Source organism: Ochotona curzoniae, unplaced genomic scaffold (genome assembly GCF_017591425.1).
Source record: "Ochotona curzoniae isolate NIBS_2020 unplaced genomic scaffold, NIBS_Ocur_1.0 patch386, whole genome shotgun sequence".
In the NCBI taxonomy this organism is placed as follows: Eukaryota; Metazoa; Chordata; class Mammalia; order Lagomorpha; family Ochotonidae; genus Ochotona; species Ochotona curzoniae.
This window is the reverse complement of record NW_024466957.1, coordinates 486,572-504,858: the sequence shown is the minus strand read 5'-3', so window position 1 is coordinate 504,858 and position 18,287 is coordinate 486,572. Positions and strand designations below refer to the sequence as shown.

Here is an 18,287-nt window from a genome sequence, read left to right as displayed (position 1 = left end):
GTGTGTGTGGGGGGGGTTCTCCAAGCAGGCCCCCACCAGAGAAGCAACATGACCTCTGAACTCCATGTGATCAGGAGCTGCAGGACCTGGGGTGCACTGCAAGCTTATGCTGGCCAGGCCAGAGGTAGCCAGGGAAGGTCCCCTCCTCCACATCACCTTGGTTTTGCAACCTTAGCGCCCCCTACCCCCTAGGCTCCCTCACCCACCAGCATCTGCCCTGTGCACTGAGAACACAGATGGGAGTTTGTGGACAGGAAATGTGAAGCCCAGGCCCCTGAGTGCTTGCTGCCACACAGAGCATCCATGCCAATGGTCAGGCATGGCTTGGGAGGGTCACAGTGGCAGGGTGGGCAGGAAGGCACCACCAGCCCGACTTGAGGAGGGGCTCTGCGGTACCACCACCCACACCTGCCATGGGGCTGGGGCCAGCTCTCCTGGAACCCTGGAACAGCTGGAGTCGGGGGGCCTCCAGCAGGGTAAGTGGAGACAACCCACCCTCCCTGTCCAAGCACTGTGTCCCTCTGCAGATGCAGGAGGGCCTGGCCTCACCTCCGTATCTAGAACCGTTGGCAGTGACGGCGTTGAGAGAGAGGTTGGTGTGGATGTAGCCGGGGCTGACGACAGTCACCGCAATCTGGTCCTGTTCCAGCTCGGCGCGCAGACAGTCAAAGAATGCCTGGGTGGCATGCTTGGAGGCTGCGTCTGGTGGGGCGGGTGGAGGGGCTGGTGAGTGCCCTGGCTGGGTGGCAGTGAGGACCAGCTGCATCCCATCCCCCCTCTTCACACACATAGCTTTAAACAATGCTTAAGTATTTGGAAGGCAGACACACATCTTGCATCTGCTGGTGGATTCTCCCCAGATCCTGCCATGGCCAGGGCTGGGCCAGGCTGAAGCTTGGCACTTGTCTAGGTCTCCCATGTGGGTGGCAGGGACCCAAGCACTTGAAGCGACACCTGCTGCCTCACAGAACGTATGCTTAGCAGGAAGCCGGATGGGAAGCAGGGAAGGCACCTGAACAAGCCCTCCAGCCTGGGATGTGGCCATGGGCCTGCCCATAACTGCTCAAATCTGCCTTCAGAAACGGTGCCGAGTGAGTGCAGTTCCTGCCTGTGACACCTGGAGAGTTACGAGTCGAGACACTGAGTCTCCAGCTTCCTTTCAGATGGTCCAAGAAAAACTGCAGGTGCCATGGCCTTGCGCCACACTGCTGCTCCTGTGTACAAGGCCTGTGTGTGCGTCAGGCCCTGGCAGGCAGCAGCAATGGCTTAAGTAACAGCTTCCTACTCTAACCTCCACTCCTGTGTGCAGGACACGGCCTTGGGCCTCAGCAGAGCTCTGTTTCTTGGTCTCTTCCTGCCTTTCAAATGAGTGAGAAAAGGGCCTGTGCAATGGCTTGATTGGCTAAGCCTCCTGTAAGTGCAGACACCTTATATGGGTAACACCCTCCAGCTCCCTGCTTGTGGCCTGGGAAAGCAGTTGAGGATGGCCCAAAGCCTTGGTCTCTGCGTGGAGACCCAGAAGAGGCTCCTGGTCTTGACTTCTATCAACTCAGCTTTGGCCATTGTCGATTACTTGGGGAGTGAACCAGTGGATAGATCTTTCTCTGTTTCCTTTCTGTAAATCTGATCTGCCTTACCAATAAAAATGGAAAGACAACTGCTTTCTGGGTAGGCATCTGCTGCTGTGACGTGAATGACACAGCTGTATTCACACAGGGAGTCCGTGTGGCAAGTGTGGTTTCTGACTCCACCTCTCTTCATTGTGGAGCCTCCCAGGACCCAGGGGTGAAGGTGTCCCTGTACACGGTGTGTGGGACCTCATGCTTCTGGTCACGCCCTGGCTGTCCAGGGCTCCGACGACGCAATGAGAAGCAGACTGCAGCCTGTGGATGGCTTTGGGTGTCTCATGCACAGCAGAGCCTGGAGGTGGGGACACGCAGCACCATCTTCGCAGCAGTGGATGCTGCAGGCCAGCAGTACTGCTAGGGGCCCTCAAACTCACTTCTGTCCCCTGACAGCCCCCCTGGCAGGGTATGGGGGGCCCAGGGTGCCAACCCCCTAGATGTATCCAATTCCTGGCTAAGCTGTGAACCCTGTACTCTGGGGTGTCCGTGGGCTCAGGCATTCCCTGGGCACAGCTGGTGCCATTGCTGGCTCTCAGTGCTGTTTCCTCCATCTGTGTGGGCACAGCTGGAAGCCCCCACCTTTGCTCTCACCCAGGTAAGCCAGCGCACATTCCCAGTGTATCTCTCAATGTCATGGCCCCTCAGCCACCAACCTTTACATCATCCCGGGGGGTTTAAGAATTGCTGGCACGCCCACCTAGGCTGCCCGAAGTACCTTCTCTCAGCAGCAGCCTGGGCTGGGGCTCCAGGGCACACTCGCTGAGGGCACCTATCTGTGTGCTGCCCTGATGACTCAACTGAAGAGGTGGCTGCAAGGAGGACCTGGATACTCACATGCCGAGCGAAAAGGGATGCTGATTCTGCCCTGGACGCTGCTGATGGCAACCACGTGGCCCTGCTGCCTCTGGATCATGCCAGGAAGGAGTGCTGAGGAGAGACGGTGCAGGCATGGGTGGGGGCCTCAGGGGCGCTCCCTCTAGTGCCAGCCCGCCAGGGGCGGCCAGGGTTCCCTGTTCCAGTGCTGGCAGCAGTCCACTTTGCACACAGTGAAGCGAGGCGAGGAAAGGAGTGATGCTGTGCCAATAGGACCACTGCCGAGGACAGCACCTCAAGTGGAGGCTGGAAATCAGGCAGAGACACAGCACCCGTCCCCTAGCCACAGTGAATCCCCTCCAGCCCTGCCCTGGGGTGGGAGGACAGGACAGCCGAGGCTGGGCCGAGAAAGACCAGCAGAAGCAAAGACAGCCCCATGCCAGGCTGTCACCTTTCGTTAGAGCCACCGGGCCGAAGTAGTTTGTCTCCATGACCTTCCTGTCCACGTCCACGGCCGTGTCCTGGATGGCGCCACGGTAGCTGATGCCGGCATTGTTGATGAGGATGTCCACGTGGCCGAAGCACTGCACGATCTGTGCTGCCGCCACCGCTATGGCCCCAGGGTCTGCGAGGTCGAAGGTCACCGTGTGAGGCTTGTGTGTCTGCACCTGCTCAAACGCCACAGACAGGAGACAGCTGAGCCACCGGCCCTGTGGACTGCAGGGCTCTGCGGGAGGCTACAACACGAAACGACACGACTGCCACAACCCTCTGCCCAAGAGTCAGGGCCCGGGGCTACCTTTCTGCAGGTGCATAGCCGCCTCTGCACTCCACCAACTCCAATCTGGGGCTGCTCGTCCCCTGCCTGGCAGGGCGCCAGCTGCACAGGCCCAAGTCTGATGCTGTACGTGTCCCTGGAGTGGTGTGAGATGCCCCACAGCTCTCGCTGTTCTCTGACCATCACTGTGCTGTCTGGCTTGGGTTAAGTGCCATGCATTCACCTGCATGAGAATCACTTTTGGCAGGCCCCCTGGGTGCCAGGCACTGGGGACATGGCCACTCTTTGCAGGCCCCGTGGGTGCCAGGCACTGGGGACATGGCCACTCTTTGCAGGCCCCCTGGGTGCCAGGCACTGGGGACATGGCACAAGGTGCAGCTGGGTCCTGGAACTTTAGGGAATGCTTATAAGGCTCCAGAGAAACGAGGGATCGAGCAGCCTGACTCAGAGGGCTTTTCCATGAAAGTGAGGGGGTATGAGGGCAGAGCAGGTGGCAGAGCACAGCAGCCCAGCCCTTTGCCCTCTTAGCTGCGCTGGCACCCTCTCAGGTTTCCCCTCTGGGACCTGCCTGCAGCTTCTTCCAGGGCCTGTGCTATTCCCCAGAGACTAGTAGCCAGGAGTCCTGACCAGGGAAGACAGGTGACTCTCCATGCCAGGGAGCACAGGGGGACACTGCTTGCACAGTCCCCAGAGCTGGAAGCGCCAGCATCCTGCTCAGGATGTCCCTTTGAGGAAGAGGGGTCAGGATGGAAGAGCAGATCTGAACAGGCAGAGAGCTGACACCAAGAGGTGGCACTGTGTCTGAAGAGAACCGAGAAGAGGATGGCGACTGGTGAGCAGAGGGACCCGCGGGCTCTCACCACACAGCCAGGCAGCCCAGCACAGGAGCTGTGGACATCGGGGTGGGGAGAGAGCAAGGAGCTCTCCTGGAGCTGGAAGCCTTCCAACGCTGAGGTAGGACCCTAGGTGAGACAGAGCTTGGGCGGGATCCCAGGTGAGGCAGGGCCCCAGGCGGGGTAGGGTCCCAGGCAGAGGCAGGGCCCCAGGTGGGGTAGGGTCCCAGGCAGAGTAGGGCCCTAGGCAGTGTAGGGTCCCAGGTGAGGCAGGGCCCCAGGCGGGGTAGGGTCCCAGGCAGAGGCAGGGCCCCAGGTGGGGTAGGGTCCCAGGCAGAGTAGGGCCCTAGGCAGTGTAGGGTCCCAGGTGAGGCAGGGCCCCAGGCGGGGTAGGGTTCCAGGCAGAGGCAGGGTCCCAGATGGGGTAGGGCCCCGGGCGGGGTAGGGTTCCAGGCAGAGGCAGGGTCCCAGATGGGGTAGGGCCCCGGGCGGGGTAGGGTTCCAGGCAGAGGCAGGGTCCCAGATGGGGTAGGGCTCCAGGTGAGGCAGGGCAATCAGATGCCCACAGCCAGAGAGGCAGTTCCTCTCCTGCCTCATCTTCAGCGTGATGGCCAGAGGACTTGTCTGCAGAAATCTTGGAATGCCAAAGCCAGCGGGCTGATAGATTCAAGTGCTAATGAACAAAACCAAGCAAACCAACCAGCCCCAAACTCTGCCTGGTGTGACTATTCTCCAAATAACCAGAGCCGAAGGAGTTCCGGCCGGCAGCCCTGCCCCGCAGGGAGCGCTCACGGGGACCTGGCTGGGCAGGAAAGGAAGGGGCCGGTGAGCGACCTGGCAGGCAGCGGAGGAGACAGCCACCTCCAGGAGTCGCACCCCTCCCCTCCAGCTGCGATGCTGGCTTAGGGCTCTGCTTTTCTACACCACCTGAAGAGCCATGTTACAGAGCAAACAGGGGACGGAGCTGTGACCCGTCACACGAACAGGAAGGGAGACAGTGTTCCTATCTGCTACTGAAACGGAATGGTGTGTTGGTGTTGGAACTTCAGTACAGGGATGGAACCCCCAGGCAGCCACCAAGAAAACATACATGGGGGTGCAGGGGAAGGACACAAAAAGAGAAAACATTTCACTACCAAAAACTCAGCTAAACACAAACGAACAGGATGGGAAGAATGAGAGGGAAAAAGTCAGGTGCCAGGGAAGTGGGCAGAAGTCGGCCACACTTCCTCAGGGATTACTTTAGACACGAACAGATTAACGTCTCCAATCAAAAAAGACAGAAATGGGCAGAATGGATCTTCTTTATTTGAAAGGCAGAGTTACAGAGGGTCTGTCTGCTGGCTCACTCCTGAAATGGCTGCAGTGGCTGGAGTTGAGCCGGTGTGGTTCAGAATCTGCAGCATGGAGCTTCCGCTGGGGCTCCCACATGGGTGCCAGGGACCCGAGGACCTGAGCCGCCATCCACTGCTTTCCAGGCACAATAGCAGGGAGCTGGATCGGAAGTTAAGCAGCTGGGACGGGACTTGAACCAGTGTCCGTGGGGGATGCCGGCACCACAGATGGAGGCTTAACCTCACTACGCCATGGTGTGGGCTCCAGAATGGATCTTGTAGAAAGGGATCCACTCACACACTATCTATGTATAAGAAGTTCACTTTAGGCCCGAAATTACAAGTGGGTTGAAAGTGAAAGGATGGGGGGCTACTGTGGTGTCTCAACAGGCAATTCTCTGCAAGTGGAGGATGCCCCAAAGCCTTGGGAACATGGGAGACCCAGAAAGAGCTCCTGGCTCCTGGCTTTGGATCGGTTTAGCTCCGGCCAAAGTCCCCACTGTGGCCAGTTGGGGACTGAACCAGTGGTTGGAAGATTTCACTGTCACTCTGCCTTTTTCTCCCTCATTCAATGCAATTCCTACAAAACAACAACAAAACCACCTGATGATATTTTCTTTTTCTCAGAAATAGTGAAAACCAATTCCTATGGGACAGCAGTGGATCATGAATAGCTAAAACAATCCTGAAAGCGCTCTTCGACCCCAGTACTAGAAACCCGCAGTGATGAAAGCGGAAAAGCACCGACACGGACAAATACATCAATGTAACAGAACAAAGAGCCTCAAGTGTGTGGGCCACTGCAAGGTGCCAAGAACTGTCCAGTAGGGAGCCCTCAACAAGCAGGGTTGGTCAAAGTGGACACCCAAGGGCGGGCACCAGTCAAGTCACTGCCTGCAGTCCCAGCACGCGTATGGGCACCTGTTTGTTCCTCCTGAAGTCATGCTCCCTGGGAAAGCAGCAGAGGATGGCCCAAGTGCTCAGGCCCCGGCGCCCACGCGGGAGACCCGGCTGCAGCTCCCGGCTTCACACCGGCCTAGCTCTAGCCGTTGAAGGCACGTGGGGATTGAACCAGTGGATGGAACATCTGCCTCTAATTCTTTTAGATAAGTAAAATAAAATCTTCAAAATAGATAAATACAGTAGAAGATTCACACTCTGAACAATGAGGCTGAAGCTCTATCTAATACCATATCTAAGAGTTGCAAGTAAAAAACCCCTCATAGACCTCATAAAAACTCAACGGGTGTGGTCGCTCAACAGGCTAATCCTTCACCTGCAGCGCCTGCTTACATCCACATGGGTGCTGGTTGGAGTCCCAGCTGCTCCACTTCCACAAGCTCCCTGCTTGTGGCCTGGGAAAGCAAAGATGGCTGGCTCAAGCCCTTGGGTTCTTGCACTTCAGTGGGAGGCCTGGAAGAAGCTTCTGGCCCCTGGCTTTGGATCGGTTCAGCTTTGGGCAATGTAGTCATTTAGGGAATGCAGGGCAGCTTCTCTCTGTAAAGCTGCCCTTCAAATAAAAATAAGTAAATATTAAGAAAAGTTATAGAAGAAAGCACTGGAGAAAAATCTTCATGACAATGGACTCTGTAACAACTTGACAGATGTGACATCCAAAACATGAACAAACCAAACAAACCTAAAGAACTGCCACCACAACAAAAGCAGATGAACTGCATTTCATTAAAAACAAAGCTTTTTATATAGAAGACAGTCTACTGATTAGGAGAAGGTACCCGAGGCTGGCGGACCTGATGAGCAAAACCCAACAAGAATTCCCAGCCGCCTGCTTCTGCTAGGGCAGAGAACAGAGGTGCTCCTGTAAAGGCGTACAAATGCCGGGAAAGCATGAGCACACACACTCAGCCCCTTCGGGACAGGGAAACAGACATGAGACCACGGGGAGCGTCACTTCCTACCGGGATGAAGAGAATCACGAAGGTGAGGCCCCCCCAGCCAGGGGCCCTGCTGGTGGGGTGCTGCTGCTGCTACTGTGGCAAGCATCTCAGCAGAGCCACCTTCCCTCCCAAGGCTGAGATGGCCAGACTGCCTGGCAAGGTGGCTCAGAACAGCAAACACTGCGATGCAGGACCCTGAGTACCAACGCTCACTAGAGTCAAAGGGTGGGAAACCAGCAGAGGGACAGGTAAGCCTGTCACACACACACACACACACACACACACACACACACACGCAGCGGAGTATCGCTCAGCCTTCAACAGGATGCTGACCCTGGCACAGGCTGCAGCAGGAGGACAGCGTGCCAATGGCATGTGAGGCACCAAAGGCAGCCGTCATGCACGGACATGGGGTGATTTCCCCCCATGGTGGGGATCTGGAGTGGTTCCACTCACAGGAACAGAGAGACATCGAGAGGGCTTCCAGGGGCTGTTTGACGGGCGCAGCACTTTGGTGGGGATGTTGGGGGAGTGTTGGATGTGGAGAGTGGTTCACACCGCTGAGCTATGCGTTAATAAATGGCTGACACACCGCATGCTATACAGTTGACTTAATGGCTTCAGATCTGTGACTGTTTTGGAAGGTCACTGCTAACCCCAAACACTGAGGGTGCAATGTGCCATGTTGTGGGGATCCCCCTGGGACCAATCCACCCTTCTCCCCCAAGCACAGCGGCCCCGGGGCTCACCTTGGTGGCAGGAGTGGCAATGAGCTCTCTGGCGAGTTCCTCCAGGGCCTCCACGTTCCGGCCACAGAGCACGAGCTTAGCCCCCGAGGCGTGGAACACTTTGGCACACTCTGAGGAAGGAGGTAAGCATCCTGAGGCCAAGGCAGGCCTGAGCTGCCCACCCGCCAGCCCTCCCCAACGTGGCACAGCATAGCATCTCTGCTCCGGCCCGTCAGCCCACGGTAGAGCCCACATCCACACTGGAGCCAGGCACAGAGGCAGCTCGTGGAGAATGGCTAAGTAAGCTCCGTGCTCAGAACATTCCACAAGCAGCCCTGTGGCCAGCGTCCCATTTGCCCACGAAGCATCAGCAATGTTCCCCCAGGTCATGCGGCAAAGCCACCCGGATGTTGTGGTCTCTGGACCCCATGCTGCAGCCCTGGCCAGCTCAACTCCCAGCAACACAGATGCGCTCGGGGCACTCACACAGACTGGGGGACAGGGGCCAGAGTCCTGCAGTCAAGCGTGTGAAGTCACCAGGGCCAGGGGTGATGACACCGGGTAGTAGTGGGGGTCTCACAGCCTGGTTGGGCTGGGGGCTGAGCTCACAGGTGAATGCCGGCCACAGCAAAGGACTCCTCCTGCCGCCAGGACGATGGGGACCGGGCCAGGCCAGGCTCCAAGAAGCCAAGCCCAATGTGACAGACAGGGCTCGTTCTCACTCAATTCGGGCTTCAAGCGATATAACTGAACTCACACTGGGGCATAGCAAAAAGAGAACTCAACTCCAGAATGAAGAGAGAGCTGGTGGCTTGGTGGCCTCTGGCCGGGCTTCCTTGAGCCACCTTCTCCAGGACACGGGCAGGCGGGCAGCCTGCTTCCCGAATCCCAGGGAAGGCCTTTGGTCAGTAACCTGGGAACTCAGTTCTTTTTAAAAAATTTATTTATTGGAAAGCCAGTTACAGAGAGCGAGTGAGAAACAGATCTTCTATCCAGTGGCCACAGTAGCTAAGGCTGGGTCAAGCCCAAGCCGGGAACTTTGGGCTCCCACGTGGGTGGCAAGGGCCCCAAGCACAAGGGCCATCTTCCACTGCTTTCCCAGGCCCTTAGCAGGGAGCTGGATGGGAGGTGGAGCAGCCGGGACTCTAACCTGCGCCCATCCGAGATCCCAGCACTGCAGGTGCAGCATTATCCACTACACTGCAGTGTTTGAAGAGCTAGAGCCCAGAGGTGAGGGACAGGGACAGAGTGGGACGCACACAGGCAAGTGGGCTCCCACCGTGGTCGGCTCTGTGCCCTTCATTGTCCTCTTATATAAGAAACAGATGAACAACACAGCTCCCTCGGCTGACCGTGTGGGGCCGGTACTCTGCGGCCTTCTCATAAGCCTCTGAAAGCTGCCTGATGTGACCCACAGCTCGCCTGTCTGGGGTCTGAGAGGCACTGCCCATGCTCACCTAAGGCCTTGTCTCCTTCAAACACTCCCGGGCCCCAGTGACCATGGCACAGCCACTGGGGCAGCCACACGAGCCCAGATGGAACCTCAGTGGTGTGCGCTATGGCTTAGAGGGGTACAGGCCCGCCCTGCGGGGCCGTTTCATCTCAGGGTAAGCAGTTGGAGAATGAGGGTGGTCACAGCCCTCGCAGAGGGGCCCACTGTGTGTGTTGGCCTCAGCCCTTCCCTCACAGACCTGCCCACCTCCCCAGAGCTGGAGGGGTGCAGTGGGGCGCCCTCTCTGAACCTTCTCTGCAGAAGGTTTGGCTGCTCGGCTCTCTGGCACACAGGACAAAGGCCAGGGCCCAGAGCGAGCTGCAGCCTGTGGCTGCCCATCCCTGGGAGGTGTGGCGTGGCCAGAGCGGCAGCCTCCATCAGTGAGCTGCCTCAGCAGAGTGGCAGGGGGGTCTCGGGGTGTGGTGGAGGGCAGAGGCCGCCATCCAAGCCAGCTGCCGGCATTCCTGACTCTCGTGTGGTTGGTTCGGTCAGAGCCTGAGAACTTTGGCCCATTTTCACTGCGGTGAGCAACCCCGCGGGGTACAGATGCACCATACAGTTAGGGCAGTGTGTTAGAGGACGTCGCCTCCCTCTCTACTTTGGGCAAAGCCAAAGTGGCAGGAAATCAAAGCCATTCAGGGAGCAGCAAAGGTGGGGACAGCCGACTAGAAGTCGTCCATCTACCCTTCTAGAAAATGCTGGTTTGGGGAAGCAGGAAGGTCCCGGGAGGAGGAAGGCAGCTCCATCTATTCAGGCTGGATCGCCAACATGGGCTCAGAAATCAATGGGGCTATGCAGCGCCATGCAGGGCCATGTAGGGCCACGCAGGCCCAAGGAGGCGCGGGGAACAGGCCGTTCCTTCGCTCAATGGTCCCATTGTTGGCAAGGACAGGCTCCTGGAGCTCTTGCCCACCACCCAGGAGACAGTGGGAGGGGACAGGAAGCCGTCAGGGCCCTTGTCACTCAGGCCCAGCTGCCGTGGAGCTGACAGGGCAGGGGCTGGCAATGACCTTGGTGCCTGTCCTAAGGTGGCTGGCAGTTCAGAGGCTGCTGTCACCTTCTCTGAGATGGCACCTCAGATGCTGGACATGGTGCCATGCGGCGGGGGAAGGGCGCAGAGCATGTGTTTCCACGGGCTTCCCAAGGACTGAGTGAATACACAGGGGCTTCTCCTCCCTCCACATTCCTGGTGGCCTGGGAGTGGGGAGGTAAGGAGAGCTCCACCCACCCCACCAGTCGCCAGCACGCTTCTCTCTGGGACCCAAAGCAGCAGCTGCTGCCTGTCCTACACAGGAGTGGAGTGCAGTCAGGGACAAGACTGAGTGGCAGGCCTGGGGGCAGCTGGCTATCGGGTCTGCACAGCTAGCAGTACAGGTGGCACTCATGCCCGTGGTCTGTGCAAAGCCAGGAACCTGGGGCCCTGGAAGCCACTGGCTGCACACTGCTCCCATCTCTAGCTCCATCCAGGACGACCCCCTGGCCATCCCCACCTGTCCCGCTAGATGAGGTTTCAGGAGTGTGAGTTCTGGGGTCCTGGGGTGTGGGCTGGATTCTCAGCGACAGGACAGCAGGCCTGTGCAGCACATCTGCCTGGCATGTCTGCCCGCCCCTACGCTCCTCTGCACTGCAGAGGATGTGGGCGGGGGCTCGGATCAACTCCAGGCCTGGGTCCCAGCCCACAGTCCCTGAGACTTGGGGGGCAGGGCATTCACGAGTTAGGATGGACCTGAATGGAGAACCACGTTGAGGCGTCCCTTGCCCCGGATCTCCCTGCCGCCCTGGTCTGGCCCCAGGGAGAGCATGGTGAGGACAAGGCACACGGAAGGCCAAGGCAGGGGGCACTGGCTGCTTCCAGGCAAGGACAGGCTCCCCTTGGCATCCATGGAGGTAACACAGTTTCCAAAGCCACTGTTCATGATCTGAGCAAACAACCCCCAGTGCGGTAGGTATCCAGAGGAGTTGGTGCGTGTCAAATCACTCCTTGTGGTGCCAGGACCCCGTGGCAGAGTGCTGGCTCGAGTCCTCGCTGCTCCACTTCTGATCCAGCTTCCTGCTAACGCCCCTGGGAAGGCAGAGGGCTGAGGACCCCAAGCACTCGGGCCCCAGCCTCCCCACCTGGGAGACCCAGACAGAGTTCTAGTTCCGGGCCCCAGCCTGGTCCAGCACTGACTGGTAACTGCCATTTGGGAAGTTTATGTGGAAGATCTCTCTTGCCTTTCCCTCTCCCTCAAATAAATAAATAAATCCTTTCGAAAAACAAAAACAAAAGCAGAAGCAGTAGGAGCTGAGACTGCCCTTGGACAGGCACGCGGCCTCCACTGGCCACCGTCACAGCTTGCTTCTGCCCCCGCACCGAGGCCGAGTCAGGGCCGCATCCTAGCACACCTCCGCCCACAGACCACACATGGACAGGCACAAGCCACCTGCTTCCCTGAGCCACATCTACCCTCCCTGAGCCCATCCTGCGCAGCCAGCCGTGCCAGGCCGTGCCCCACCACAGCACCTACCTCTCCCCAGCCCCGAGGTGGCACCCGTAATCACCACCACAGCACCTCGCAGGTAAGCCCTGGCTCGCAGCCACTGCAGCAGGCGGAGGAGGCCGAAGATGCCGACGCAGCCAAACAGCAGCGGCAGGATGGCCGTGGAGGTGATGAAGTCCATGGCCCTCGCCCTCAGCTGGCCCTTCCTGCAAGAAACAAAACCAACATGAAGCGGTGGCAAGGCGGTACGGCCTGGGGGTCTGGTGCCTCCTGGGACGGGCAGACGGGCAGCGTGGCTCTCTGTCCTACCACATAGGGCGCTGAGGCCTGGCCAGCTGGGTGCCACTCCACAGGGCCCCCTAGAGGACACACTGAGGTTGTCACTCAGCTCAGGACTCGCCTGATTCTCCTGAACTTAGGGGAACTTACGCAAACAATTTTTGAAACTTAGAAAAAAAAAAAAAGTAAGCCAAAGGAAAAAGGAAACCGCAGTAATTCCGTGCCTGCAAGCCCACACCAGAGGGGGGACGGCTTCTGGGCAGGGCAGCCCCGGGCCGCAGCTGTGACACCACAGGAGCCAGCTGCCTGAAGCCGCATGCCTGCCAACATGTATGTGCATGCACACTCTCCTCTCCCCCCAACACGGCGCTCTCACTGGGCATTCTCAGGGGACTCGGTCGGCCAAGTGAGTGTGTGTGCAATGGCGGAAATGCATCCCTCTGCCACAAATGCTCACTCTTTCCTTGTGTGCCCCGAGCCCCCTCACCCTGGTCACTCACCCGTGCTCTGGTGCCTGAGGAGCAGCTGAGCTAGGGCAGCACCCTCCCTGCCTCGGGTGGCTTGACAAGCGGGTCAGAGTCTACGGGGCCGAAGGTTTCCCTGCCCCACCCCAGGACCGCAGCACTCCACTCCAGGAGGGAGGGTGCAGGCGCCCTGCAACAGTGCCTGGAGCCTCCGTTCTCATTCATTTATGTCCATTTTATCTGGAAGGCAGATGGAGAGAAACAGAGAGGGGAACACACACACACACACACACACACACACACACACACACACACACACTGTTTGTTCACTCCACGAATGCCCTCACACAGGCAGAGCTGCCTCAAGCCGAAGCCGGGAGCACAGAGCTCAATCCAGGTCCCCCACGTGGGCAGAAGGAATCCCTGCTGCTTTCCTGGGCTCTGTGCCAGCAGGGAGCCATGGGGACTTGAACCAGGTGCTTCACTTCAAAATGGGGTCCCCCCCAGCATCAAGTGCCCACCCCTGGACTGAAGCTTTGAACTCTTCACAGCTGGGGAGCAGGAGGGCACGCAAAGCCCTCGCCTACCTTCTAAACGCCCCGTCTCCTCAACTCTGCACACTTCAACTCAGGTTTCTTGCTTTGTCAAGATGACCACCACTCTGCGTGCTGGGTGGCCGGGAGCTCTGGGGATTGCAGCAGGTGGGCATCCAGCTCACGGACCCTCAGACACTTGGGGTCATGTGCTGGCCTAAGCTTTAGCTCCCCATGCCATCCTGCCCTGTGTGTAATGCTGTCGGGTGTGGCTGAACTGTCTGCACAATGAGTTCAGGATTCAGTTCTTCCACCTGCCTTCCCAAATACTAAATTCTTCATCGCCATAAAAAAATCAGCATTGCTCTTGGGCCTGTAAAGGTGACAGTCTTCCATGAACTGCCATTCGCTTTCCTACACCGTGCTGTGCCCACACTAGACAAACCAGGAATGCCAAGTGGGACTGCAAGTGGCATGCCCTTTACCCAGTTGCTTCTGGCACGATCCCTGCCCACGTCAGGATGCTCGGGCCAGGCGTGCCCAGGCGACACGGAGCTGCTGGGGCCTGTGGGGCCTCTCTCTGGCTCCAGGGAGGGCCTCAGAAAAGGCTCTGAGAGGGCATTGTGCTGCGCCACCCTGGGGTCCTCCTGAGGCGGGAGACCTAACAGCTGGGGGTGAGTACAGCAACCAGCAGGAATCATAGCACGCGCAGGCCTTGGGGTCAGCACAGCTGAAAAATTTCCCGTGATGAACTAGGACTGGGAGCTCAGAATTCAGCTCGGCTGGGCAAAGTCTTTTAGGGAAACTTATTTTTTTTCTTCCTTACTGCAATTCTAGACCCTTGTGCCAGGCAGGTCTCAGAGTGGGACCACCCTGTTATGCCCACAACAGCCCAGGGCCCAGCTGCTGCTCGGAAGGAGCTGGGGGAGGGAGAGCGGAAGGGGAGTTGGGGGTGCTGTTCAGCTCCTGGGGCCAGGAGCCAGAACTCCCTGCAAGGCCATGGGACCCAAGCACCAAGCACACAGAGGTTCCAGAGACAGCCTGCTGAGCCACCAGCAGCCTGGGACAGAGTGTGGAATTCGTCATCCGTCAGGGCAGGTGGGAGTGGCCCCGTCTAGGTGTGGCACGCATGTGCACACAGCTGCACCTGCCCCCCGCAGCGGGCTCACAGCCACTGCACAGCCAAAGCTGTCCCCTGGTTGGTAGACGCTGATTCTCCCCAAACGCAGGGATACTCAGCGAACACCGAGTTCACTGCAGATTCCTGTCTTCACGAGCCCTTTCATCTAACCTAACAAACCGAGCCAGTCACGATCTTGCTAGCTGCATGCGAAGACGGGGGCTCCAGGGAGAGCGCACACCCAGGGAGGGAGCAATATGAGTACAGGCTGCCCGGGCAAGTCCCCCATCCAGCCCGCTTCCCATGGAAGGGCCCCAGTGTGAGGACCAGCAAAGCTCCCCGCCACACATGGCATTTTCATGCACCTGAATTAGAACTGAAGCCAGCCAGCCAGTCAGTTGGGAAAGAGGAGAGCTACACACCGTCTGGTACCCTCGTGGGATTCTGCGAGTGCCTGACACAGCAGTGCAGGCCAGCCCAGGTCTCCTGGCCATGGGGGGCGCTGTGCCCGAGGCCAACGTGGCGCTGGGTTGATGGGCTCCATCCCTGGCCCAGGGCCACTTTCCAGGAGAGCACACTTCTGCGTTCCGTCTGCAAGCTGTGGGAGCACCGGGAGGCAGAGCAGGCTGCGAGCGGGTGCCAATTCCAACACGGTGGTGCAAGATGCTGTAGAGCTGGTTGAGAATCAGGTTCAACATCAGCGTAACCTCCCTGACCGGGTCAAGTTGCTCAGACTGGCAACCCTGACTCTTTCCAGACTTTTACAACTTGCATTCCTCGCTGCTGGGGCCCCAGGTCACAGCGATGAGCCCTGGGGCAGCCAGATTACCAGCAGCAGCTGGGCCAACACGGGCTTGTGTTGTTCGGCAGCCAGGACCCCTCAGTTCCCACTGCCTCCCCGTGGTGGCTGGGGCCTTCTCACAGAAAGGATGAGTCCTGAGCAGAGGAGGACTGTGTCCCAGCTGCCACACGTCCGATCAGGAAACAGTGCCTCATAAGGCCAGGTGCAAGAGAAATGGCATGTGTTCCCAAACCAAGCACTTTCCACCAAATGGCCAAGCGAGGGACCCGTTCCTGACTTCCAGCACCTGCAGACCAACTTGCAGAAGGCAAGGATGGTCTGTTCAGTGCCCCTGTGAACGGGACATGGCGCCTACCAGCCGTGCGCCCCGTGTGCCAGTGAGCCACATCCAGCTGCAGGTTTCTCCAGAGCACAGTGCCATGACCTGGGCTAGGAGCGCTCAGGGAGGAGAGGCCCTGCAGCGTGAGTGTCCTGCGGGCCTGGGCAGCTTCTCACTGCAAGCCAGTTCTTGTGCCAGCAATGCCTGCCTTTCTGCCTTCGACCCACCCCTCGGGCTTGGGCACTTGGGCATGGCACTGCATTTCACAAACAAAATCTGTTCCCAAGATTCCCTTCTTCAGCCAAGCATATAAAAAAAAAAGCCTCACCCCTGAGCCCAGGTTGCTGGAGTCTACTGAGAAAGCACGCAGGGACAGGGAACGCCTGCCTGCATCCGCCAGTCACAGGGGAACCTGCAGGCTGTCTGGAGCTCGACAGAAGGGCTCAGGCCTGGGAGGACCGGGGCCACGTTACAGGACAACAGGCCGAAGGGCAGAGAGGGGAGCCAGCTGGAGAGCTGGGCCTAAACCCGCTGGCAGGGAGGGACTGGTTCCCACGGATGTCCCCTGAGTCCTGCATTTCCTCACTGACCGTCAGCGCTGACCGGCTGCTTTACAGAAGGGGACACGGCCATGGGCCATGCCACTGGCCCACGTCTGAAAACACACTTGAAAATTTCTAGTTTCAGAAAGTGAAATCGGGGTAAAGCCTAGCTTTTATTTATTTATTTATTCTTAATTTCAAGCATCTCAGAAGTGACAACTACAACTGCCTTTGGCCAGAAAAGAAAGAGCGACACCCTACCTCAGGCAGCAGCCAGGGTGCCCATGGCACAGCGACCGAGGCCAGAAAGCGGAGGACACCGTCGGGTCAGCAGGCCCTGCCTGCCTGCAAGGCCAGAATAAGCTGTCGGCAGGCAGGCCGTGGGGTGTATTCTGGGATGTGAGCCATGGGGCCCTGAGTATAAAGGAGTGCAGGCTGGCGCTGGTAGAAGCTGAAGGCTGGCTGGGAGTGCTGGAGCTGGGCTCCGGGGTGTTCCCTGCTGGCAAGAGGAGCGTGCTGCAGGCAGCTCTGCCTGCCCCAAGTCGCTGAGCACAGCTGCTCGGCAAGCAGGCCAGAGTGACAGGGGCGCTGCCAGAGGCCAACCCAGACCCTGTGCTGTCTCCCAGGACTGGGGTGGCCACGAGACAGAACTCAAATTGCATAGGCTGGCCACTGTTACGCCCCACACTGCAACCACATGGCTCCTAAGACCCTGGGACAGAGAAACAGTGTTGGCTCTAGTGTGCTGCAGTTAGAGAGAGAGAGAGAGAGAGAAATCTTTCACCCACTGGTTAATTCCCCAAATGCTTGCAATAACTGGAGCAGGGCCAGTCCAAAGTTGGGAACTTCTTTCAGGTCTCCCACACAGGTACAGAACCCAAGCACTTGGACCATCATCCGCTGCTTTCCCAAGCCGTAAGAGGAGAGCTGGATGGAAGCGGAGCACCTGGGACTTGATTTGGTGCCTGTATGGGAAGCTGGTGCCCCAGGCAGTGGCTTTACCCATTATGCCACTGTGTAGGCCCCTGTTGCCTTTTTTTTTTTTTAAAGTGAACCTAGTGTCTGCAAGATGCTATAAACACTCATGAGGTCCAGTTCCCAGGTGCAAAGTTGACAAGTCCTTGTGGGGGTGGAGCAGAAGCAACCCCAAAGTGGCACCAGGGGAGAGCCGACTTCAAGGCCCCTCGCCCCGTGGATCAGTAATTAACTTCAAGATGGTGTCACGCCCACCCCGTGAGGAAATGCCAACGCTGGGCTGGCGTGGCCATGTGTGCTCAAGTCGTAAGTGCTGCAGCCATGCCCACAGCACAGAGGACTCTTCACAAGGAACAGGCCACACCACGCAGGGCCACCCTGGCTGCCAGCTGGGAGTGACTCAAGGACTCGGGTCCCTGCTGGCCATGCGGGACAGCTGGATTAGGTTCAGTGCTCCTGGCTTCTACCCGGCCCAGCCCAAGCTACTGTGAACACTGAAGGGAAACAAATCAATGCATGAACATTGCTTCCTCCTCTTTTCTTTCTGCCTTTCAAATAAATAAAATCTGGGCCCGGCGCCGTGGTCTAGTGGCTCTTAAAGTCCTCACTTTGAATGTGCCAGGATCCCATATGGGGTGCTTGTTCTAATCCTGGCAGCTCTACATCCAGGTCCCTGCTGTGGCCTGGGAAAGCAGTCGAAGATGGACCAAAGCCTTGGGACCCTGCACCCGTGTGGGAGACCTGGAAGAAGTTCCTGGCTCCTGGCTCTGGATCAGCGCAGCACTGGCCGTTGAGCTCACTTGGGGAGTGAATCATCGGATGGAAGATCTTCCTGTCTTCCATATCTCCTCCTCTCTGTATATCTGACTTCGTAATGAAAATAAAATAAATCTTATTAAAAAACACAAATAAATAAAAGCTAAGTGTATACTGTACAAGGGCCACACTTTTTAAAAAAGAATACATTTATTTTGTTTGATGATATTTACATAGTTGAGAGGGATGCATGCCCATGTGGACCACCAATTAGGGTGGGGAGGGTCGAGGAATGGGGGAAAGTGGATGAGACAACTGCCTCCAATCTCCTTTTTCTTCTTGCATCTGGGGAAAGCGGGAAGAGAAGGGGAGAGGGCCGCTTGCAGCAGCCCAACAGCATCAGGACCAGGGGTGGGGGACGGCCACTTACGGTCATCCCAGGGTCCCCAGTGTGGAGCGTGTTCTGAGGATACTGTTTAAGCGGTGTTGACAGTTTTGAGATGTTGTTGATTTTGT

General features: G+C 58.0%; 1 protein-coding gene across 1 annotated transcript in view; it reads right to left on the bottom strand.

Annotated features, from left to right (window-relative positions):
• The window catches only part of LOC121167536 (dehydrogenase/reductase SDR family member 7B-like), a 33,182-nt gene that overhangs the window by 879 nt on the left and 14,016 nt on the right, over positions 1-18,287 (bottom strand). The window contains exons 2-6 of the mRNA XM_040997006.1: positions 12,009-12,187; positions 8,031-8,140; positions 2,890-3,106; positions 2,460-2,552; positions 550-702 (exon numbers count right to left, since the gene is read on the bottom strand). Of these exons, the coding sequence (XP_040852940.1) occupies positions 550-702; positions 2,460-2,552; positions 2,890-3,106; positions 8,031-8,140; positions 12,009-12,187 (752 nt within the window). The remainder of the gene's footprint in view (positions 1-549; positions 703-2,459; positions 2,553-2,889; positions 3,107-8,030; positions 8,141-12,008; positions 12,188-18,287) is intronic.